Source organism: Doryrhamphus excisus, chromosome 1 (assembly GCF_030265055.1).
Source record: "Doryrhamphus excisus isolate RoL2022-K1 chromosome 1, RoL_Dexc_1.0, whole genome shotgun sequence".
NCBI classification, from domain to species: Eukaryota; Metazoa; Chordata; class Actinopteri; order Syngnathiformes; family Syngnathidae; genus Doryrhamphus; species Doryrhamphus excisus.
In genome coordinates this window covers 4,276,898-4,301,717 of record NC_080466.1, presented here as the reverse complement: position 1 = coordinate 4,301,717, position 24,820 = coordinate 4,276,898, and the positions used below count along the sequence as shown (strand labels likewise).

Genomic DNA, 24,820 nt, shown 5'->3' with positions numbered 1-24,820 from the left:
CACCCTGTATTATGAAACTTATTTTGCACTGAACAAGAAGTCACTGTGCACGTGTTTTAATGCTATGTACTTTGTGACAGTAGTTATGTAGTAGGATGCAGCTTTGCAGCTATACTACAAGACATCTTATTGTTCAACATAGATGGGTTTGGCAACAACATTGGGGCTGACATGAGTTGGTTCCACTGCAGTAAGTTTGGACTCATCCAAAGTGGTGCAGCTGAGTTTATGTTGACCTCTCATTGCAATGTTTAGGACCTCCCGGGAGAGCCATCCCCCTCTCTCTTGTTCGCTTGTGGACCTTTTGCAGAGATTCACTTTAATGACAGCCTTTAGGTCAGGCGTCTCAAACTCAAAATTTACCTGGGGGCCACTGGAGCTAGGGTCTGGGTGAGACTGGGCCGCATCAGGTTTTCCAAAAAAACAACAAAAAACAGAAAAATGAATAAACTTTGCTTTGGTTCTGATTTTCTACAAGAAAAGCTCTGATAAAACATTCCACTGTTGTCAAATATCTTACTTTTCTACACAACATAAGATGATAAATAAATAAACAAATCAAGAATAAAGAAAATCAATCAGTAATAAATAAATATAATAATAATAAAACGGCAAATAATAAAAACTTAAGAAACCACATATAGTTGGTGGGTAGACAAATTATTTTTTTCAGATTAAAATGAACAAAGCATTATTAGAGCCCTGTACACATGACAAAACACGACTATAGTCACATTTATACTCTTTTTATTTACAACAACTGCAGGGTCTTGAGACACATGCTAACTCGCAAACTCGAGATCTAACAACCTAAACGGTAGCCTTCAAGTTATTTCCTTTAAACTTAAAAAAAGCCAAAAACTTACCACTTCCACACGGATAGGGAGGATAACTATTAACAGTTATTTAACCTTTAACATGAACATGAATCAAACGTAATAATTTTTTCTGTGTACATGATACCATACAGCATCCATATCAAACTTGCGCGGGCCGCACTAACATTAAACTTTCATATCAAGGCGGGGGCCTCAAACTAGTGTCCTGCGGGCCACATTTGGCCCGCGGGCCGCATGTTTGAGACCACTGCTTTTAGGTATTTGTGTGAAGGGGCGGCTGGTAAAACACGGAGTGTCTTTATTGGAATTGGGTAAAAGCTTGAATGTTAAGGCGGAGTCAGACAACGGGAGTTTTGGAAGGAAAATCAGATTGCTTCCTGGCAAGTCGAGAAGCAGCTGTTTAGACTGAGCGTGAGTCATCATCCTCTTCGTTCTCAGCTCTCCGCCTTCTGTGTGTGTGTGTGTGATTGTGTGTGTGTGTCCCATGAGAGAGAGAGGAAAATCCTGAAATAGAGCACCCTGACCAATGTGTGTGTGTGTGTGTGTGTGTGTGTGCAGGGGCGGACAGAGGCAGGCAATGTGATACCAACACCAGTGTGAGAAATACACTCTGGTGGAAAAAAGGTGGAGAGAAAGCAGAAAGAGTGACAAAAGGGGAAGACCGTGTGAAGGGTGAGAGAGGGAGTGTAGGGGGAGGCGTGTTCCGATTGAGAGGGAAAAAGCTGGTGGTGGTGGTGGTTCACACACACACACCCATACAGACGCACACATTCATACACACACTAGTAGCCTAGACTTTCTCTTTGTGTCGTGTCGCCTTTGTGGATGCTAAGGACCTCACATTCCAGCGGACTTGAATTGTTTCTTACCGCAAAGTTGCCAGCTTTACTGGATGACGGACATGGGCAATCAAAATCATCTTCTACTTTTTCTTGGTAAGTCATTCATCATAATTCATACTGTTTTGTGCCTGTGTGAGAAAACTCAATAGGGACAATTCTTATCTGTTTCACACCTTACAATAATGAGGAAGGAAGCAGCAGAAATGTCTCAATTCTGAATCACATGACCACTAACATATACAACTGTATATAGACTAATAACTGTGAGCGTTCACGTCACGGTGCTGCTGTACCATAGCGACCTGTGTCACATGACATATGCTGTCATATTTTTATATATAATAATATTCATTCTACTGCTTTTTCCTCACGAGGGTCGCGGGAGTATGCTGGAGCCTATCCCAGCTGTCTTCGGGCGAGAGGCGGGGTACACCCTGGACTGGTGGCCAGCCAATCACAGGGCACATATAGACAAACAACCATTCACACTCACATTCATACCTATGGACAATTTGGAGTTGCCAATTAACCTAGCATGTTTTTGGAATGTGGGAGGAAACCGGAGTACCCGGAGAAAAATATAATATCACAGGGGGGTGCTGGAGCCTATCCCAGCTGTCTTCGAGGCGAGAGGCGGGGTACACCCTGGACTGGTCGCCAGCCAATCACAGGGCACATATAGACAAACAACCATTCACACTCACATTCATACCTATGGACAATTTGGAGTCACCAATTAACCTAGCATGTTTTTGGAATGTGGGAGGAAACCGGAGTACCTGGAGAAAAATATAATAACATGTATTTTTTAATAAAATACATGTTAAATATGGTATAATATTCATTCATTCATTCATTTTTTACCGCTTTTTCCTCACGAGGGTCGCGGGGGTATGCTGGAGCCTATCCCAGCTGTCTTTGGGCGAGAGGCGGGGTACACCCTGGACTGGTCGCCAGCCAATCACAGGGCACATATAGACAAACAACCATTCACACTCACATTCATACCTATGGACAATTTGGAGTCGCCAATTAACCTAGCATGTTTTTGGAATGTGGGAGGAAACCGGAGTACCCGGAGAAAAATATAATAATATGTATTTTTTAAATAAAATACATGTTAAATATGGCATAATATTACATAATGAAATTACGTGTGAGGTTGTACATTTACAAAGAAAACAATACCTCAAGTATTTTGATTTGCTGAGGTGTCTGCACTGTATCATACCCAGAGGTACTTCCAACAATATTATGATAATAAACTCAAACTACACTACAGTACACAATTATAGTATTTTTATTGGATCTCATTAGCTACACTTAGCTATGTTAAACCAAACATTTTAACAGTTTTAATGGTGTCATATGACATCATATATGTATAAACAGTGTTATGTTTTTTTTTTTTTTTACATACGAGTGTATCATGGTGTGACAAATTACCATGGTGACAAAATATCGGTACTTATAATGGAATAGTGATTGGCATGTCAGCATTACAGGCTTTAAATTCATAATCAAGACATATCTGTGTGGCGTTAAAATACTGTATTTTTATGAGTACTCTAGTTTCCGCACATGCATGTTGGATTGATTGACTCTATGTATGTCAGCTGGGATAGACTCCAGCTTACCCGTAACCCTAATTATGACAAGTAGTGTAGAAAAGTGGTTAGCACGCAGGCCTCACAGCTAGGAGACCCGAGTTCAATTTCAACCTCGGCCATCTCTGTGTGGAGTTTGCATGTTCTCCCCGTGCATGCGTGGGTTTTCTCCGGGTACTCCGGTTTCCTCCCACATTCCAAAAACATGCTAGGTTAATTGGCGACTTCACATTGTCCATAAGTATGAATTTGAGTGTGAATGGTTGTTTGTACTCACATTGTACTCTACCACTAATGAATGATAATGTAAGACGATTGAAGAACAGATGGAATCAGTGTCACGGTTTAGAATTTATATATCAGTTTCATCTTTGTCTCTCCAAGCAACTATGGTGCTTTCAAGGACCGCCACACAAAGTGCAAAATCTCAGATTTAACATTATCAATGAAGCATAGACATAACAACTGTTTACTATATTATCATGTATTTGTACATGTATACACTTAAAATGAATGAGGTGTGTTTTCTACAAAAAAAAAAAACCAGCCAAAGTTTGTAAAAGTAAATAAATAAATAGTTTCCTGGTGTAGCTTAGCAATAGCAAACATAACAGAAACAGGAAGATGTTTTCCTATTCCATTATCTTGTTTTTCCAACAAGCAGTTGGAGCCAGTCCACCCAACACACACTCAAATGCTATGCTTAATATACACATTTCTGCCTTAAAAAGCTCTTTTATAGGCAGAGTTTCCATGTGGTTACCATGACAGGCTTAAGACTCCTCAGACATTTCTCCCTCAATTGTGCAAGCGTGATATACTACGTGATATATATCCATACATCCATACATCCATACATCCAAAGGTATTCACACCCTGGTGACATTGTGACTTATATTGTTTGTTTTAATTGACTGTAGTTATCTTTTAGCTGGAAATGACACAAACAAAGTTACAAAAGACTGTAACATGAATAAAAAAAACATTATATTTGTTTAATTTTTAACGCTTAAATTTTGAGGCGAGGTCAATTTTGAGGTCACCATTCGAAAAAATCCTGGTGAGATTTCACATACGGATTTTTTTTGCCAGAAAAATATCAAATTTAGGCTGCACGGCCGTCGAGTGGTTAGTGCGCAGCCCACACAGCTAGGAGACCCGAGTTCGATTCCATCCTCGGCCATCTCTGTGTGGAGTTTGCATGTTCTCCCCGGGTTTTCTCCGGTTACTCCGGTTTCCTCCCACATTCCAAAAACATGCTAGGTTAATTAGCGACTCCAAATTGTCCATAGGTATGAATGTGAGTGTGAATGGTTGTTTGTCTATATGTGCCCTGTGATTGGCTGGCCACCAGTCCAGGGTGTACCCCGCCTCTCGCCTGAAGACAGCTGGGATAGGCTCCAGCATACCCTTAATCCAAATGAGAACAAGCGGTATAGAAAAGGAAAGCAATGCGTTTCCAATATTTGCAAGGTTTTTTTGTCCAATTTTATTTCTAAAACATGTCACGGACCACAAATGGCACCTGCGCTGCACTTTGGACACCTGATGGTATGAATGATTTTGCTATTAAATACATACGTCTGGTTTATGTATGTGTACCATTTCTAATGATCACAAACTGTCTGATATAAAAGAAACAGTATTGCTTTTTTGTTTACTTTAAAGTAATTTATTGTGTGAACGGCTACTAAATTCTAATTTAAAATCAGCTTGCATTTTCGTAAAATTGAGTTATTATTAATTCTTTCACTTTGGTTCTCAGTTGAAGCGGTTTGTGCATTGCAGCAAACAATAGAAGAAGCAATTTGTGTATATAGATATTTTTTTATAGTTTTTAATCTTTTTTTAAATATTTGAGGTAATGTAATGAAAAGAAGCATTTTTTAAAGAGGAGCAACAGGTGCTGTGTGATATGCATGTGTCTTAGAAATTTAACGTGCCGCGTGATCTTTGTATCATAGTGAAATGATGTTTTCGGAGCATGACTATGATTCACGCAGTCATGGGTCAGTGGGACAGAGGTCAGCGGTTTACGGGTCGTGAACTATTAATATTTTTTGAATGACCGCATGCAGACAGAAAAAGAAATCTAGTTCATGTCATCCATACATCGACGAACGTCATCTGCACACACAACACAAAGTTACTCTTTGTCTGCTTTCAGGCCTTGTGGTTTTTAGTCAGACTCGGAGGCGGTCATGCAGTTTCACACACTTACTGTCAAATTACTACTGGTTTTATGTTCGCTGGTGCACTCCTGCCACAAAACAGGCGTCCGATTGTGGAGCTAGTGGGACAATTCCGGAGAGTGTGACTAAATTATTCTGTCTGACATGCTTGTTGTGCTGTGGCTAATCTTGTGTGTTTGAGGGGGTGGGACATGTTGTCATGGTTGCAAGTGTACTAAATAACACAAAACAACATGAGCGATGAATCTTAATTTTCAACTCAGCCATTACGCCATTCGGTCTCTTCTCTCTATTTATGAAAAGTATATTTCACATCATATTTACATCATGGTGGAAACAGGAGTGAAACTAACTTGAATATCGACAGAGACTGAAAGAGGAACAGGACGTTACATATGCGAGTCCTTACACAACAGTCAGTCACGTGGAGAACAACGAGACATTACCCATCTCCACTTCCTGTCGTTGTACAAAAAAAAAAAAAAAAAATACCACATTTGTGCCTGACAGTCTCTTGAGACAATCTGACCTTTTGTGGTTATAACTGAATATTATATGCCTTAAGCACACCGTTATTATCAGGACGGTAATCCCTCGTTTATCACTGTTAATTAGTTCCAGTCCCCACTTTGATTTTGTGAATTTACATGACATAGAATAATATTTTTAATAATAATATTTTCAGGCGGCACAGTGGAGGAGTGGTTAGCGTGTAGACCAGGGTTCAATTCCACCCTCGGCCATCTCTGTGTGGAGTTTGCATGTTCTCCCCGTGCATGTGTGGGTTTTCTCTGCTAGGTTAATTGGCAACTCCAAATTGTCCATAGGTATGAATGTGAGTGTGAATGGTTGTTTGTCTATATGTGCCCTGTGATTGGCTGGCGACCAGTCCAGGGTGTATGTACCCCGCCTCTCGCCCGAGGAAAAGCAGCCCCCCCCGTGAGGAAAAAGCAGTAGAACATGAATGAATGAATAATATTTTCATATTTATTTGAATGCCTTATATTTGTGTTGTAGTTCATTTAGCCCAGGGGTGTTCAAATACTACATCTTAGCTTCAGTCTTTTTTGCCTCATTTTGAAAACATTTGCTAAATATTTTAACTTTCTTCTGAAATAATCTCAGTAAATTTTCTTTTCAGAACGGTATTAATTTATTACCATGATATTTTGACTTTATTACAACTTTTTCCCCCAGTCTATTTTTCCCAAAATGTATTCCCTTTGTTTGTTTCTCATAATAGTTTCACTTCAAAAAGCCAGAACTTTGTAGTTATATAACTGTCATGTTATGCTACCAAAAACGGCTTCATTTTCCTCATAATATTACATAATAATATTGTTATTCTCGTAAAATTACAACTCTTTGTCATAAGATTACAACTTCTGTCTATTAATACTTCGTTCTTGTAAGAAATACTGCAGATTTTTTCTGTTTTTTTTTTTTGCAGATTTTTGCTGTTTTTTGTTCGTTGTCTTGTTAAATTATATTTTTTAAATGTGCCAGAGGGCCATAAAAAAACACCCACGGCCCATAAACGGCACATCAGCCGCACTTTGGATATTTTATGCTTATGCTTGAATGCTTAATATGGGCAAAAAACATAACATTTGCTAAAATATGCATATTCTTTTGACTGATAGTAGGCTGTATTCAATAATTAAACAGCATGTTTTATTTATTAATGCTGTATATTTTGGATAAAGGGATGAGGGACAACTGTACATACAGTATTTGTTCTTGGAAAATGTGCAGTCAGGAATGCGGGCCGATTGCATGATGACATGCAGGAAATAATAAAACAACACAGGTCAGTTTAATCTGACCGACATGATTTGAGAAGAGGAAGGAAGATCTCTTGGTGTGCTCTGCTTCTTTTGACACCAACTTGAAGTAACCACAAAATGATCATAACGTTGTATCTTTGGAAGTAATTTTTTTTTTTTAATGATAATTTTCATTTTTTCCCTTGCAGCTGCACTGAGCACGCTGGGGAGCTGCATGCCTGCGTGCGACAGAGGCTTCAGCATGGAAGGAGACGAATGTGTTGGTAATAATCTTGATGGTGTCGCTTTTTAATGGTTTTCTATTTTCATTGTACTCTAGTAGAACACCTTGGAGTTAGACTTCATGGAGTACTGGGCCAAATGTATGGTTGGCCCAGCTGGGCTTATCAACGCGTAGCCAATACTTGCTAAATGGTTAGCTCACAAGCTAGTGGCTGTCTTGAGTCCCTGCAGCATTAGAGGTGTGCAATGTAGTGTAAACAATGAATAATGGCAGTGTAAAGGGAACTATAGGGGTGTTATTTTGTGTATGCAGGACTCTAATAATGTTTAAAAATCCTACTTAGAATGTCGTCAGTTTTCTATGCTCCAACTACAAAAATATTCCATTTATTAAGTAATTAATTAATTAATTAATTTTTATTAATTCATTCAATTAATTTATTACCATGATATTTTGACTTTATTACGATTGTATTACAACTTTTCCCCCCAGCCCATTTTTCCCAAAATGCCTTTGTTTGTTTCTCATAATAGTTTCACTTCAAAAAGCCAGAACGTTATAGTTATATAACTGTCATGTTATGCTACCAAAAACGGCTTCATTTTCCTTATAATATTATATAATATATATAAGTTATTCTCGTAAAATTACAACTCTTTGTCAGAAGATTACAACTTTTGTCTATTAATACTTCATTCTTTTAATACTACTTTTTAATACTTCATACTTCATAATTTATTCATTCATTTTCTACCGCTTTTTCCTCATAAGGGTTGCGGGGGTTGCTGGAGCCTATCCCAGCTGTCTTTGGGCGAGAGGCGCCCTGGACTGGTCGCCAGCCAATCACAGGGCACATATAGACAAACAACCATTCACACTCACATTCATACCTATGGACAATTTGGAGTTGCTAATTAACCTAGCATGTTTTTGGAATGTGGGAGGAAACCGGAGTACCCGGAGAAAACCCACACATGCACGCGGAGAACATGCAAACTCCACACAGAGATGGCCGAGGGTGGAATTGAACCCTGGTCTCCTAGCTGTGAGGTCTGCGTGCTAACCACTTGTCCGCCGTGCCGCCCAACGCGTAGCCAATACACACTAAATGGTTAGCTGTTTCGAGTCCCTGCAGCATTAGAGGTGTGCAATGTAGTGTAAAGGGAACTATAGGGGTGTTATTTTGTGTCTGCAGGTTTCTAATAATGTTTAAAAATCCTATTTAGAATGTCATCAGTTTTCTATGCTCTAACTACAAAAGCATTCCATTTATGAACCCTGTTGGGAGGGTTTATAAAATAACTTCTCAAGTGTGAGAAGAAGAAGGGTTGTAGATAAATAACTAAAACTAAAAAAAAAATACTGCTTTGGACGTGAGTCTATTCACAACAAGCTGATTTTGTGAAGTATGTTCACTTCTTGTATCATTATTGTCAATTTATTGTCATTTTGTCCAGATTGTATTGTGTTGAGCAGACAGGACGTAGACGTGCTTCACTTTCTATATGTTGTAATAAGTTTCATTTCTGGTGTTGCACAGCAGTTTTTTTTTCCTTTGTGGTCACTCAGACTTCCATGAAAGTGGTCGATTGCTCATTGAATACAAGGGAAGCTCAACTTCCTCTTTCAATGTAATAATAGATTAAATGTCATAAAATGTAACTAACTCAGTTAACTTAATTTAGTTGAGATACAAGACCTCGGCTCGATTCTCCGCTGGGCATCTCTGTATGGAGTTTGCATGGGTTTTCTCCGGGTATTCCGGTTTCCTCCCACATTCCAAAAACATGCTAGGTTAATTGGAGACTCCAAATTGTCCATAGGTATGAATGTGAGTGTGAATGGTTGTTTGTCTATATGTGCCCTGTGATTGGCTGGCGACCAGTCCGGGGTGTATCCCGCCTAAATCCGAAAGACAGCTGGGATTGGCTTCAGCATACCTCTGCGACCCTTGTGAGGATAAGTGGCATAGAAAATGAATGGATGGATAGTGGATATACTCAGTTTAACTCATGTTTTAACTGTGTATAATGTTGTATTTTAACGTATCTTTTACTCTGTTTACTTGTTTTTATTCAAGTACATTTTTCTGTAAAGTGTCTTTGAGTATTTTGAAAAGCGCTATACAAATACAATGTATTATTATTATTATTATTATTATTATTATTATTATTATTATTTAACAAATATGCATTGTTAAACTTAAATGTGTAGCTTTAAAACTGAAAAAAAAAATGTAACTGAAACTAAAAGTGTGCGGGAATGCACTTCATTTCGTGAGCATTCATCTGCTATCGAGTGAGTTTGCCCTAAATTGATTTGATTTTAATTAATTTAATTTAATTTTACCATTATGATACATTATATACAATTTCTCCCAAAAGAACCCTAACGTACAAAATAACTCCACTCTCATCCAAATCCAGACATGGATGAGTGCAGTGAACCTGTGGTACCATGCGGGGACCACATGCGGTGCTTCAACACCAAAGGCAGTTATTACTGTCAGTGCCAGCCTGGCTTCACTGACATTAACGGACACATTAACGTCACTGGAATCGACGGAGAGTGCATAGGTGAGTGGCGACGATTGGCGACGAGTGGCGCATTTCTCCGTCCATCTCATCTCTCTCAATTTGTTTCCTTGTATTCGTTCATTAGATGAAAACGAGTGTCTCACCAACATGGGGGTCTGTGGTCACATGGCCGATTGTGTGAACCTGATTGGCAGCTTCAAGTGCACCTGTCAGGATGGGTACACAAACACCAGCACTAATGGACATTGCAAAGGTGATTACTAGGTTACTTATGTAAGCTTGACAATTGTATGACTTTTAAATGATAAAATTGTCATATTAGATTGATTGTATATCTTTTAATACATGCCAGTAACGGTATATGTTTTTCATCCTTTTAGATATCGATGAATGCAAGGAAGCTGAGATGCAAAAAGAAGACATCTGTGGAAGTAAAGGAGCGTGCAAAAACACAGATGGGAGTTACTGGTGCAAGTGTGCAAAAGGATACAGCAATTATGGCAATGCAAGGACTCCATGCTCTGGTCAGTGTTTGCATTTCCTGATTTCGGTTTGTTTTTTATCTGTGCTGGAGCGTAAAACAAATAATTTGTTATTTCACTTTTTTTTCATTTCCAGAATTGGATTGTGAAACATTTGAAGCTGGGAGTTTGCCACCGGTAAAATTTGGTTGCATTTTTACATCTTTTTGGAACTCTTTGCCCCATTCACTCCGTGCTTGCCCTGACCGTCCTAGTTTCAAAAAACAATAAAATTAAATTATTATTTTTATAATAATATTATAAAAAACAATATAAAATATAAAATATAAAATATAAAATATAAAATATAAAATATAAAATATAAAATATAAAATATAAAATATAAAATATAAAATATAAAATATAAAATATAAAATATAAAATATAAAATATAAAATATAATAATAATAATAATAATTATTATTATTATTATAATGCTTGGTACTTCTAGAAAAGACACAAAGATAATAATAACAAAAATAAAATTATCATTATTATTATTATTATTATTATTATTATTATTATTATTATTATTATTATTATTATAGTAGTTATTATTATATAGTTATTAGTTATTATTATTATTATTATTATTATCTTTTTGTCTTTTCTATAAGTAATAATAACAATAATAGTTATTATTAATTATTAATTATCGATTATTGATTATTAATTATTAATTATTAATTATTAATTATTAATTATTAATTATTAATTATTAATTATTAATTATTAATTATTAATTATTAATTATTAATTATTAATTATTAATTATTAATTATTAATTATTAATTATTAATTATTAATTATTATTATTATTAATTATTATTATTATTATTATTATTATTATTATTATTATTATTATTATTATTATTATTATTATTATTATTATTATTATTATTATTATTATTATTATCTTTTTGTCTTTTCTAGAAGTACCAATCACGGGTGTATCTTACCATGTTCTGCTTGTCGAATTCATTGCCGATTACGCTAACTAAAACTAAATAAACAAATCGAAAAACAAAATCACGACCTAGAAAAGTGCCAATGTTTTAAACCAGTGGTCTCAAACACGCGGCCCGCGGGCCAAATGTGGCCCACAGGACACTAGTTTGAGGCCCCCGCCTTGATATGAAAGTTTAATGTCAGTGCGGCCCGTGCAAGTTTGATATGGATGCTGTATGGTATCATGTACCCAGAAAAAATTATTACGTTTGATTAATGTTCATGTTAAAAGTTAAATAACTGTTAATAGTTATCCTCCCTATCCGTGTGGAAGTGGTAATTTTTTGGCTATTTAAGTTTAAAGGAAATAACTTGAAGGCTACCGTTTAGGTCGCTAGCTCTCTAGTTTGCGAGTTAGCATGTGTCTCAAGACCCTGCAGTTGCGCAATATGTTGTAAATAAAAAGAGTATAAATGTGACTATAGTCGTGTTTTGTCATGTCTACAGGGCTCTAATAATGCTTTGTTCATTTTAATCTGAAAAAAATAATTTGTCTACCCACCAACTATATGTGCTTTCTTAAGTTTTTATTATTTGCCGTTTTATTATTATTATATTTATTTATTACTGATTGATTGATTTTCTTTATTCTTGATTTGTTTATTTATTTTTCATCTTATTTAGTGCAGAAAAATAAAAATTAAGATATTTGAGAACAGTGGAATGTTTTATCAGCGTTTTTATTGTAGAAAATCGGAACCAAAGCACTGAAAAAGTTTGTATATTTTTCTGTTTTTAATAAATGCGTTTTTTTTTTTTTTTGAAAACCTGATGCGGCCCAGTCTCACCCAGACCCTAGCTCCAGTGGCCCCCAAGTAAATTGAGTTTGAGACCCCTGTTTTAAACCATACCATGCCATTGGATGGAAACGTGATAATACATATTTGAAAACAATAAATCCATACAACATGCATGGTTAATTAGGTTCAATGGAATATTTAAACAGGGGCAATTTTCTTTATTTCCACACAGGACCCCCTGATGTTTTTATGTATAGCCTTAAGTATTTTGAAACCTGAACATTGTTATTATTATTGTGTCTCCTCTCAGTATAACGCAGGCTTGGCAGATCTTTTGTCCATAATGAGAAACAGCTGTATGGCTCTGTATCACCCGAGTACCAGCGGCGAAGGCAATGCTGATGGAGATGCGCTACTGGAGGTCAGGAAAGCAAACAAAGAACACATGTAGGCACGCTGTGGTCGCAAAAACATCTCATCCCGTGTGCTTCAACATGGACAGAAACTCCTCACAGCATCCGAGAGCGTCTTATCATCAGTGGACACGGACACCAGTGAAGACATGTACGGGCTGCTCAGCACGATGGAGAAATCCATCAGACTCATTGGCCCACAGCTGAAAGGCAACCTGACCAGGATGGGTTCCACTGAGACAGGTAATACACAGTTTCTCCAACTGGATGAAGACTTGGTGTAACAGAATGTGGCTTTGTTTGAGTAGATGTGGAGATTACAGTCCACAGAGGAAGATCTCCACCCAGTGGACTGGTTCTTCTGAAGACTGAAAACGCAACACTCGATACTGACTGGACGACAGCAGCAGGAACAGGAAGTTATCCTGGTAAACTTTGCACCAGCTCAACCTTGACCCTGAATAGGATAATACCAGGATTTTGAATAATCATCTCATGTCTGATTGTGTCATCTTCTAGGCTTTGCTATGGCTGCCTTGTTGAGCTACAAGAACCTGGAGCGTTCTGTGAACCGATCCTTTGACCAGCTCCAGGGTTTCGAAAAAGACGACGCTGAACCGACTTTCCAAATCTTCTCCCGAGTTGTGTCGGTCGTAGTATCCAACCCATCCACTCAGAACCTGAGCCACCCGGTTGTAATCACACTAAGACATCTCCAGGTTTGTGGTGTTCTAAACATCTAAAACAAAACCACAAAACTTTAACCCGAACTCCATAGTAATACTTTTGTGATTGTTGTGATGATGCGATTTAGGAGAACTCTGAGGCGAGCTTCGTCTGCGCATACTGGAATGATGGAGATGCCTGGTCCGCAGATGGTTGTCATCGGCAACACTCCAATGCCACACACACAGTGTGCCGATGTGAACATCTCAGCAGCTTTGCTGTGCTGATGGCTCTCTACCCCGTGGAGGTAAGAAAAAATAATAACACACAATTCAGATACAAACACCTACTTGTGTTTTTTCAGCTAAAATACGGTACCCCCCCAAAAAATATCAGTTCCAAATTGACTCAATTTGTATCATTTTCACCTTAACCATGAGTCATCATATTCAGTTTTTTCTATGTGAGGCTTAAACCCCCCCTCACTGCTGTATTATCTTAACAAATTCATTCATTCATTCATTTTCTGGTGCTGGAGCCTATCCCAGCTGTCTTTGGGTGAGAGGCGGGGTACACCCTGGACTGGTCGCTAGCCAATCACAGGGCACATATAGACAAACAACCATTCACACTCACATTCATACCTATGGACAATTTGGAGTCGCCAATTAACCTAGCATGTTTTTGGAATGTGGGAGGAAACCGGAGTACCCGGAGAAAACCCACGCATGCACGGGGAGAACATGCAAACTCCACACAGAGATGTGTGGGGAGGGTGGAATTGAACCCTGGTCTCCTAGCTATCTTAACAAATTTACACAATATATTTATACAATATATATATATATATATATATATATATATATATATATATATATATATATATATATATATATATATATTTTTTTTTAATTGTTATTTTGGGTGGCACGGCGGTCGAGTTAGTTAGCGCGCAGACCTCACAGTTAGGAACCAGGGTTCAATTCCACCCTCGGCCATCTCTGTGTGGAGTTTGCATGTTCTCCCCGTGCATGCGTGGGTTTTCTCCGGGTACTCCGGTTTCCTCCCACATTCCAAAAACATGCTAGGTTAATTGGCGACTCCAAATTGTCCATAGGTATGAATGTGAGTGTGAATGGTTGTTTGTCTATATGTGCCCTGTGATTGGCTGGCCACCAGTCCAGGGTGTACCCCGCCTTTCGCCCAAAGACAAAGAGGGAAAAGCGGTAGAAAATGAATGAATGAATTGTTATTTTCATGTAAAACCATTTTTCGTGTTGTTTGAGGTTTTGACATCGTTTTTTAGACATTTTAGAAAGTTATGCTTGAAATGTATCTTTTCACTAAAAGCCTTTTTTCCTCCCTTTTTTGTTGAGAACCGACTTACCTATGTTCTCCTGCTGATTACTAAAAAACAGAAAAGGTAGAAATGTTCTTTCTGTTGAAAGATGAGTCTATAAACTTTCTTTTGGTATATACCATGTCTATGTTGCCTAAGAACACCATATTCTGTGTGACTTGAAAAACCAGTGAATATAATGAAAAATGTCCGATATCCAGATGGACGGCTTTTGAAAAATGTCTGGGATTGAATGAGCTAAGTGGGAATCTATTCCATTTAATAAAAACTATAAAAATACTACTTTTCACTGAATCACAATTATACATTTTTTCGGGGAAGATCTGTAATAAAGTGTCTTTCCCATAATAATTCGATTATATCGATGTGGTTAGTGGTTGTAGTAGCTGGGGATTATAGTGGAGCTTTTAGAATTCCCTCAGAAGTCACACAATCATATTTAGAAGCTTGACCCAAATAAACACAAACCGCAAATCAAGACAAAAGTGCCAATGAAAACAACACACATGCAACCGTTTTCACTCAGTCAATATATTTTCTCCTCTAGCCAAACTTTGCACTCCAGTGCATAACAAAGATCGGCCTCATCATCTCCTTGCTGTGTCTGAGTGTTTGCATCCTGACGTTCAAGTTTTGCCGCTCCATACAAGGGACACGGACCACCATCCATTTGCATCTATGTATCTGCCTCTTCATCGCTGACCTCATCTTCGTGGCGGGCATCTCCCAAACTAAACCTGAGGTATGTTTGTATAAGCAAGGGGTGAGTGGGGAGCCATCTCTGTGTGGAGTTTGCATGTTCTCCCCCCGTGCATGCGTGGGTTTTCTCCGGGTATTCCGGTTTCCTCCCACATTCCAAAAAAAACATGCTAGGTTAATTGGCGACTCCAAATTGTCCATAGGTATGAATGTGAGTGTGAATGGTTGTTTGTCTATATGTGCCCTGTGATTGGCTGGCGACCAGTCCAGGGTGTACCCCGCCTCTCGCCCGAAGACAGCTGGGATAGGCTCCAGCACCCCCGCAACCCTTGTGAGGAAAAGCGGTAGAGAATGAATGAATAATATCTGACAGGGCTGCACACCACATAAGTGGTTTGCGCGCAGGCCACACAACGAGGAGACCCGAGTTCGATTCCAACCTCAGCCATCTCTGTGTGAATTTTGCATGTTCTCTCCGTGCATGCGTGGGTTTTCTCCGGGTATTCCGGTTTCCTCCCACATTCCAAAAAAAAAACATGCTAGGTTAATTAGCGACTCCAAATTGTCCATAGGTATGAATGTGAGTGTGAATGGTTGTTTGTCTATATGTGCCCTGTGATTAGCTGGCTGGTTTGTGATCATTAGAAATGGTACACAAACATAGACCAGATGTATGTATTTAATACCAAAATCATTCATACCATATCAGCCACGGGTGTCCAAAGTGCAGCCCAGTTGCCATTTGTGGTCCGTGACACATTTTAGAAATAAAATTGAACAAAAAAACCATGCAAATATTGGAAACGCATTGCTTTAAAAATGGATCCATCCATCTATTTTCTATACCGCTTGTTCTCATTTGGATTAAGGGTGAGCTGGAGCCTATCTCAGCTGTCTTTGAACGAGAGACGGGGTACACCCTGGACTGGTCGCCAGCCAATCACACGGCACATATAGACAGCTGAAGACAGCTGGGATAGGCTCCAGCACCCACGCGACCCTCGTGAGGAAAAGCGGTAGAAAATGAATGAATGAATAATATCTGACAGGGCTGCACAAAACACGAGTGGTTTGCGCGCAGGCCACACAACGAGGAGACCCGAGTTCGATTCCAACCTCAGCCATCTCTGTGTGAATTTTGCATGTTCTCTCCGTGCATGCGTGGGTTTTCTCCGGGTATTCCGGTTTCCTCCCACATTCCAAAAAAAACATGCTAGGTTAATTAGCGACTCCAAATTGTCCATAGGTATGAATGTGAGTGTGAATGGTTGTTTGGCTATATGTGCCCTGTGATTGGCTGGCCCCTCACGCCCGAAGACAGCTGGGATAGGCTCCAGCACCCTCTGCGACCCTCGTGAGGAAAAGCGGTAGAAAATGAATGAATGAAAAATATCTAACAATTAAAACAATAACAAGAAAAAAAAAACTGCATTCTTTTGGCCTCTGTGAATGGGACTAGTTGCAAAAAACATCCAACGTGTATGTAAAACTTCAACACAATTCCCATTTTTGGTCATTGTCATCTTAAACAATCCCCTAAGATGATTCCATATTATTAAATGAAACGTCAAAGCTTTTGCTGACATCGTGTTATTGTGGTTATTCTGTTGGCAAAATGGAAAAAGCCTCAAAGTCTTACTTCAAAGTGTTGTGTGTATAATGTTAGTTAGGCTCGTATAAACACAGCAAGAGTCATTTCATTCCTTCCCTCACTATGGTACTTCCTCTCGTCATGTGTTTATGTTGTATTTCAGGGTGGCTGCAGGTTTATTGCCGCCATGCTCCATATTTTCTTCATGGGAGTGTTTGCATGGATGCTGCTGGAAGGCGTGCAGCTGTACCGTATGGTGGTCCTGGTCTTCAACGTCACCATTAAGCCACTCTACTTATTCCTCTTCGGCTACGGGGCACCCTTGGTGATTGTCATTGTATCTGCTATCATCAGACCCGACGGATATGGTACCGAGAAGCTGTAAGTGTGCGCAAGAAAAGATCAAAAGGTTTGTGTTTGACTGAGAGTCCATTAGTGCACAGTTTTCCCATCTTTCCGCTGCAGCTGCTGGCTATCCCTCAAAGACGGCCTCATCTGGAGCTTCTATGGCCCCGTGTGCGTCATCATCTTCCTCAACGTCTTCTTTTTTATCGTCACGGTCTGGAAGTTGGCCCAGAAGATTTCTAGCCTCAACCCGGACCTCTCCAAACTCAACACCATAAAGTCAGTGAACATGTACTGTACTCTCTTTGCTTTTGCAACACGCAACTAGTATTCATTCATTCATTTATTCATTTTCCACCGCTTTTTCCTCACGAGGGTTGCGGGGGTGCTGGAGCCTATCCCAGCTGTCTTCGGGCAGGGTACTCCCTGGACTGGTCGCCAGCCAATCACAGGGCACATATAGACTAACAACCATTCACACTCACATTCATACCTATGGACAATTTGGAGTCGCTAATTAACCTAGCATGTTTTTGGAATGTGGGAGGAAACCGGAGTACCCGGAGAAAACCCACGCATGCACGGGGAGAACATGCAAACTCCACACAGAGATGGCCGAGGGTGGAATTGAACCCTGGTCTCCTAGCTGTGAGGTCTGCGCATTAACCACTCGACCGCCGTGCCGCTGCAACTAGTATTTTATACTGTAAATACTTGGTCTTCAAACACGACCTACCTCTCAATCCAGCTTCTTATTTAAGATTTATACAAGTTAGAGCTGCAAGTTACGAATTAAAGTATTGATCCCAGACTGTTTCATGACATGGGTGTCCAAAGTCCAGCCCCGCCAGCTTTTTGTGGCGATTTGCAGACAGGATTGGAGATCAGGTCCTGTGTGATGTGTGATGATTTGAGCTAAAATGAAAGGAAAGGTAAACTGTGGTGAGACCAGCTATGTTGTTTGGTTTAGAGACAGGAAGCAGAACTGAAGGTAGCACAGATGAGGATGCTGAGGTTCTCATTGGGAGTGACCAGGATGGATAGGATCAGGAAGGAGTACATCAGAGGGACATTACATGTTAGAGATAAAGTCAGAGAGGCCAGACTGATGTCCAGAGGAGAGATATTGGGAGTGACCAGGATGGATAGGATCAGGAACGAGTACATCAGAGGGTCATTACATGTTAGAGATAAAGTCAGAGAGGCCAGACTGATGTCCAGAGGAGAGATATTGGGAGTGACCAGGATGGATAGGATCAGGAAGGAGTACATCGGAGGGACATTACATGTTAGAGATAAAGTCAGAGAGGCCAGACTGATGTCCAGAGGAGAGATATTGGGAGTGACCAGGATGGATAGGATCAGGAAGGAGTACATCAGAGGGACATTACATGTTAGAGATAAAGTCAGGGAGGCCAGACTGATGTCCAGAGGAGAGATATTGGGAGTGACCAGGATGGATAGGATCAGGAAGGAGTACATCAGAGGGACATTACATGTTAGAGATAAAGTCAGGGAGGCCAGACTGATGTCCAGAGGAGAGATATTGGGAGTGACCAGGATGGATAGGATCAGGAAGGAGTACATCAGAGGGACATTACATGTTAGAGATAAAGTCAGAGAGGCCAGACTGATGTCCAGAGGAGAGATATTGGGAGTGACCAGGATGGATAGGATCAGGAAGGAGTACATCGGAGGGACATTACATGTTAGAGATAAAGTCAGAGAGGCCAGACTGATGTCCAGAGGAGAGATATTGGGAGTGACCAGGATGGATAGGATCAGGAAGGAGTACATCGGAGGGACATTACATGTTAGAGATAAAGTCAGAGAGGCCAGACTGATGTCCAGAGGAGAGATATTGGGAGTGACCAGGATGGATAGGATCAGGAACGAGTACATCAGAGGGTCATTACATGTTAGAGATAAAGTCAGAGAGGCCAGACTGATGTCCAGAGGAGAGATATTGGGAGTGACCAGGATGGATAGGATCAGGAAGGAGTACATCAGAGGGACATTACATGTTAGAGATAAAGTCAGGGAGGCCAGACTGATGTCCAGAGGAGAGATATTGGGAGTGACCAGGATGGATAGGATCAGGAAGGAGTACATCAGAGGGACATTACATGTTAGAGATAAAGTCAGAGAGGCCAGACTGATGTCCAGAGGAGAGATATTGGGAGTGACCAGGATGGATAGGATCAGGAAGGAGTACATCAGAGGGACATTACATGTTAGAGATAAAGTCAGAGAGGCCAGACTGATGTCCAGAGGAGAGATATTGGGAGTGACCAGGATGGATAGGATCAGGAAGGAGTACATCGGAGGGACATTACATGTTAGAGATAAAGTCAGAGAGGCCAGACTGATGTCCAGAGGAGAGATATTGGGAGTGACCAGGATGGATAGGATCAGGAAGGAGTACATCGGAGGGACATTACATGTTAGAGATAAAGTCAGAGAGGCCAGACTGATGTCCAGAGGAGAGATATTGGGAGTGACCAGGATGGATAGGATCAGGAAGGAGTACATCGGAGGGACATTACATGTTAGAGATAAAGTCAGAGAGGCCAGACTGATGTCCAGAGGAGAGATAGTGAATATATTGGTAGAAGGATGCTGCTTTTAGAGCTGAGGAGCAAAGAGGAGGTTTATGGATGTAGTGAAGGAGGACATGAGGGTAGTTAGTGTGAGAGAGACGTAGAAGATGGTTGGATGGAGGGGATTGATTTGCTGTGGCGACCCCTGAAGGGGAAAAGCTCAAAGAGAAGGAAGAAGAGTTGCAAAAATGGGCAAAGAAACACAAGCAAAGAAAAAAAAAGTTATACTAATACACACTTTTTCACCTGTATTACAAAGCTGATAAGCAGTTTTTTCTTCTTAGCATATCTACATGTGTTGTTTTGCAAAGTATCAAAGTGGCAGTCAGATTTTCAGTTAGAAAAAGTTTGGACACCCCTGATTTACGAGCATGTTTCATTAGAAACAGGTATAGCAAACCAAACAAGTCCACCGATTAATTTAGTGAACAACTTTTCCTTTGCAGAACTTTCACAGTGACAGCCATCGCTCAGATGTGCATTCTGGGTCTCATGTGGGTGTTTGGAGCGTTTCTGTTTCGGGAAGGCAGCACCGTGGCAGAATACATCTTCACAATCTTGAACAGCCTGCAGGGAGCCCTGGTCTTCATCATGCACTGCCTTCTATCCAGACAGGTAGTCTGTCTGTGCCCACGGTTCAATATCTAGACAACACATACACCTCCATTCTGCCTTTATGATTGTTTTCTGCTTCCCTCTGCAGGTTAGAGAGGAGTACTACAACTTTCTCTCCTGCGTATGCAATAGAAAGAAAAGATACTCTGACTTCAGTAGTACAAATCCATCCAGTAGCCAATCACGAGTAAGATTCATATCATATCACAACTCCTTCAAATACTAGCTTCTATCTGTAATTTTCTTTTTTTATCATTTAGGCTTCTCGGAGTGGGCAGAACACCGGAGAATCCCAAATATGAACGTCTCTCTGTGTTATCCTTCCCAAAGACTCAAAATGAATGAATCCACTTCAGTTAAAGCAATGAGCCAACTCATCCTGACGATGCATTCAGGTGCTTATGAGAAAGCTCGTGTTACATGTCAATTAAGACAGTATTTGTCATGTCATTTAGTACAATTGGTACAGAACCAACCCAAAAGGAGACAGATAAGAATTTCTGTTCACTTCCTGTCTCTTCTGGAACATATAAGCTGTATTCCCTTGGAGTTATTTATTATGTACAGACAGGTTTAAAATGTGGGTCGACTTTTACGTTTATGGGTCATTTAGGATTTAAGATTGACTGTAATATTGAACTTATGAACTGGCTAAGGTGGGCCCCCGGTGTCAAAGTGGTTAATATCACCAAAACAAGTACAGGCATTTGAGAAATATCACATTTTTAAACACTTTTTCATATTCGATTGTGCAGCATTGCGATAAACTTTTTGTTTATGGTTTGTATTTTGTACCCCTACTCAAGAAATACCGAGGTACGTACTGAACCGTGAGGACGCTATACTGTTACACCCTTACATATATCCATAGCGAAACCAATCTGATAGCTTACTTTATGATAACAGTAGGGATGTCCGATATTGGCTTTTTTGGGAGTTTTGGGAATGGGAGAAAATCGGAGTACCCGGATAAAACCGATGCATGCACAGGAACACATTCATTCACACAGAGATGGCCGAGGGTGGAATTGAACCCTGGTCTCCTAGCTGTGGGGTCTGCGCGCTAACCACTCATCCACCGTGCCGCCCATGAAAATAACATTAATTCATTCATTTTATACACGAGGGTCGCTGGGGGGTGCTGGAGCCTATCCCAGCTGTCTTTGGGCGAGAGGCAGGGTACACCCTGGACTGGTTGCCTGCCAGCCAATCACAGGGCACATATAGACAAACAACCATTCACACTCACATTCATACCTATGGACAATTTGGAGTCGCCAATTAGCCTAGCATGTTTTTGGAATGTGGGAGGAAACCGGAGTACCCGGAGAAAACCCACGCATGCACGGGGAGAACATGCAAACTCCACACAGAGATGGCCGAGGGTGGACTTGAACCCTGGTTTCGTAGCTGTGAGGTCTGCGCGCTAACCACACGACCACCGTGCAGCCCCAGAATGAACACATTCATTCATTCATTCATTCATTTTCTACCGCTTTTCCTCACAAGGGTCGCTGGGGGTGCTGGAGCCTATCCCAGCTATCTTCGGGCGAGAGGCGGGGTACACCCTGGACTGGTCGCCAGCCAGCCAATCACAGGGCACATATAGACAAACAACCATTCACACTCACATTCATACCTATACAAACTCCACACAGAGATGGCCGAGGGTGGAATTGAACCCTGGTTTCCTAGCTGTGAGGTCTGCGCGCTAACCACTCGACCACCGTGCAGCCCCGGAATGAACACATATGTTTTTTTAAATATCGGTTTTCATAATCGGGACAAAAATCCAATACCGAGTTTGCATTTTTATGCTAATATCGGGCCCAACATCCCTAGATAATAGATACTGTATGTATATTTAAATTAAAGATGTTAAAGGGGTTCAAACTGCATTCTGTTCCTCTGCAAGGATGAAATGAAATTTCTCACAACATGACCGAAGTTATGCAATACCACTGCTGCTGCTGCTTGTGACAACGCTGCTAGGTTTTTTTTTCCGCCCTCATGTTCGATCCAGAAAATTTGTCCAATACCGATCCTATACCGATCCCATGTAGTGAACATTAACTATGTTTTTTATTGGACATTCAAGTCATGACTTGTGTAGTCCAAAGAGATCTCTTGGGAGAACACAGACCAACCATCAAACCATACACTCAAATTAAATGGGGCCACAAAAAGCCTGCGAAATCCACCTTAAATCATGTCAATCCACCTTAAATCATTTCATAGCACTTTTTCCTTTTTGAGAGACAAGCTTCATTGAATGCTCTTTATGACTTGAAAACCTTGCCTTCTTGTAAACGGATGACTTAATGTGAATTTGGTGTAATTTATAGAAATGAATCCTAATGAGTGTTCCTACTAAAAGATGACTAGGCCATCTTTCTTCTGTATGTTTGTTTGTTTACATTTAAAGCTCGTCATGCTGTCTTTTTACTGTCTTTAGTTCAAAGTTTTGCTGCATTTCTTCGAAGTGCTTCATTGTATGTTTGGTGAATGTGAACGTGAACATTTTTGACTATTTTTGACTATTGACTAGAGAAAGTATATAAACATATTTTTCTACTTTGTTGTTTTGGTACTGTTTTCTTGAAAGAATATGCACCGGATATTTTATTAAAGTTTCTATCACCGCAACTGATCTCTGAGTCTCGTCACTCTGGGTGTAAAGAACTGACCTTTACAAAAAATAATCATGCTCGGTTTTGATTGACAGTGTCATACAACTTATCTACTATCCAGCTGACTATTATTATGAATGAATAATCTGAATAGTATATAAATGTAACAAAATATAAACAATATACATTAGAACAGTGTTTTTCAACCTTTTTTGAGCCACGGCACGTTTTTTTACATTGGAAAAATCTTGTGGCACACCACTAACCGAAAATGTTACAAAATGTCACCACGACCTCACACGTGTATCAATAAGTCTATCGGAGGAACAAGGTAGGTGTTGCCACACGGACCAATATTACATTGCTCTGCCAGTCTTTACACCACGGACACTCCACAGTAGCCATGTTTTTACATGACTAGTTTTTATCTTTCCGAATGACCTTTCGGGAAACAATGGTATCCATAGAAAGGAATATTCCAATCTCTTGTCTACATGCGCCGTGAAAATCAAACAGAATAGTCAATAGGGCATGCCCAGTAAAACGTAAACATCAACATCACGTGATACCGACTTCGCCAAGTTTTTCTTTCACTTGTTGGAATAATTCCGTATTGCCAATTTTTCGTCTGTCCAGTCTTGAAATTTAGTTTGGATCAAAAACAAACTTTGCTTAGTCCAGTGCCGATTGCTGGCCTCCATTTTTAAAAGTGAAGAACGTCTGGATCTGCGTGTTACGTCATATCTGAGCATGCGCTGAAAGAACGCACCCGGGATCAATTTAAACAGGAAAAGATCTAATTCAATCTTGCTAATATTTTATAATTAAACTCAGGACATGTTTTATATAGATATATATTTTCTTTTTTAATAAAAGTGGACTTGTGAATAAAGTATAGAAGGGTTTAGATTCTGTTCCACAGATGGCGCTAATGCACACGAAAGCTGCTTGCCAACCGCCAATAAAGTACAGAAGAAGAAAAACCCCACGAAGAAGAACGCACCCTGACGTTTTTCCGTTGCAGCGGGTACAAGATACCTCAATCGGATTGGTTAAAGGAATATTCCATCCCTGTTCAATTCTTTCCGTTTGAGCAAATAAACCAAATGCAATTGGAATATTTGGGTCCATGTATACTATTGACATAATGGCTATTGACATAATATTTGCAAATGATGATTAATAAATGTTAATTATAAAAAGTGATATTGGATAATTCCTCACGGCACACTTGACGGTTTCTCAAGGTACACTAGTGTGCTGCGGCACAGTGGTTGAAAATCACTGCATTAGAATACAATCAGAAGACACCCAAATGGAGAAAATGATAAAAGTAGCAAGTACTTTGTGTGTTTGCATTGCAAAGTTAATGATTACCTCACAAATAGCCACATTTAGGGCAAAAGAGAGGAAAAAAAAATTGCATAACAATGTAAAGCAACATGAATATTTCTACTGTTTGCTGTTTTACAATGTCACAAAAAGGTCATTCAACTAAACCTCAACTGTATATTTCATAAAAGTATTCACTGTAAATAGGATGCGGAGAACTTCCACATGACGCAGTTATTGACTTGTAAAGTATACAGTAAATAGGCCTCAGTG

General features: G+C 39.8%; 1 protein-coding gene across 1 annotated transcript; it reads left to right on the top strand.

Annotated features, from left to right (window-relative positions):
• The first annotated feature begins 1,379 nt into the window (after window positions 1-1,379).
• Window positions 1,380-23,225, top strand: LOC131142432 (adhesion G protein-coupled receptor E5). The gene is made up of 17 exons (XM_058091673.1): window positions 1,380-1,774; window positions 7,456-7,530; window positions 9,917-10,066; window positions 10,152-10,280; window positions 10,408-10,551; window positions 10,646-10,686; window positions 12,607-12,717; window positions 12,799-12,952; window positions 13,018-13,137; window positions 13,229-13,428; window positions 13,524-13,682; window positions 15,283-15,477; window positions 17,189-17,406; window positions 17,491-17,649; window positions 20,417-20,585; window positions 20,674-20,772; window positions 20,846-23,225. The coding sequence occupies exons 1-17, from the start codon at window positions 1,732-1,734 to the stop codon at window positions 20,885-20,887; spliced, it is 2,208 nt and encodes a 735-aa protein (XP_057947656.1). The 5' UTR covers window positions 1,380-1,731; the 3' UTR covers window positions 20,888-23,225.
• Window positions 23,226-24,820: the final 1,595 nt, after the last annotated feature.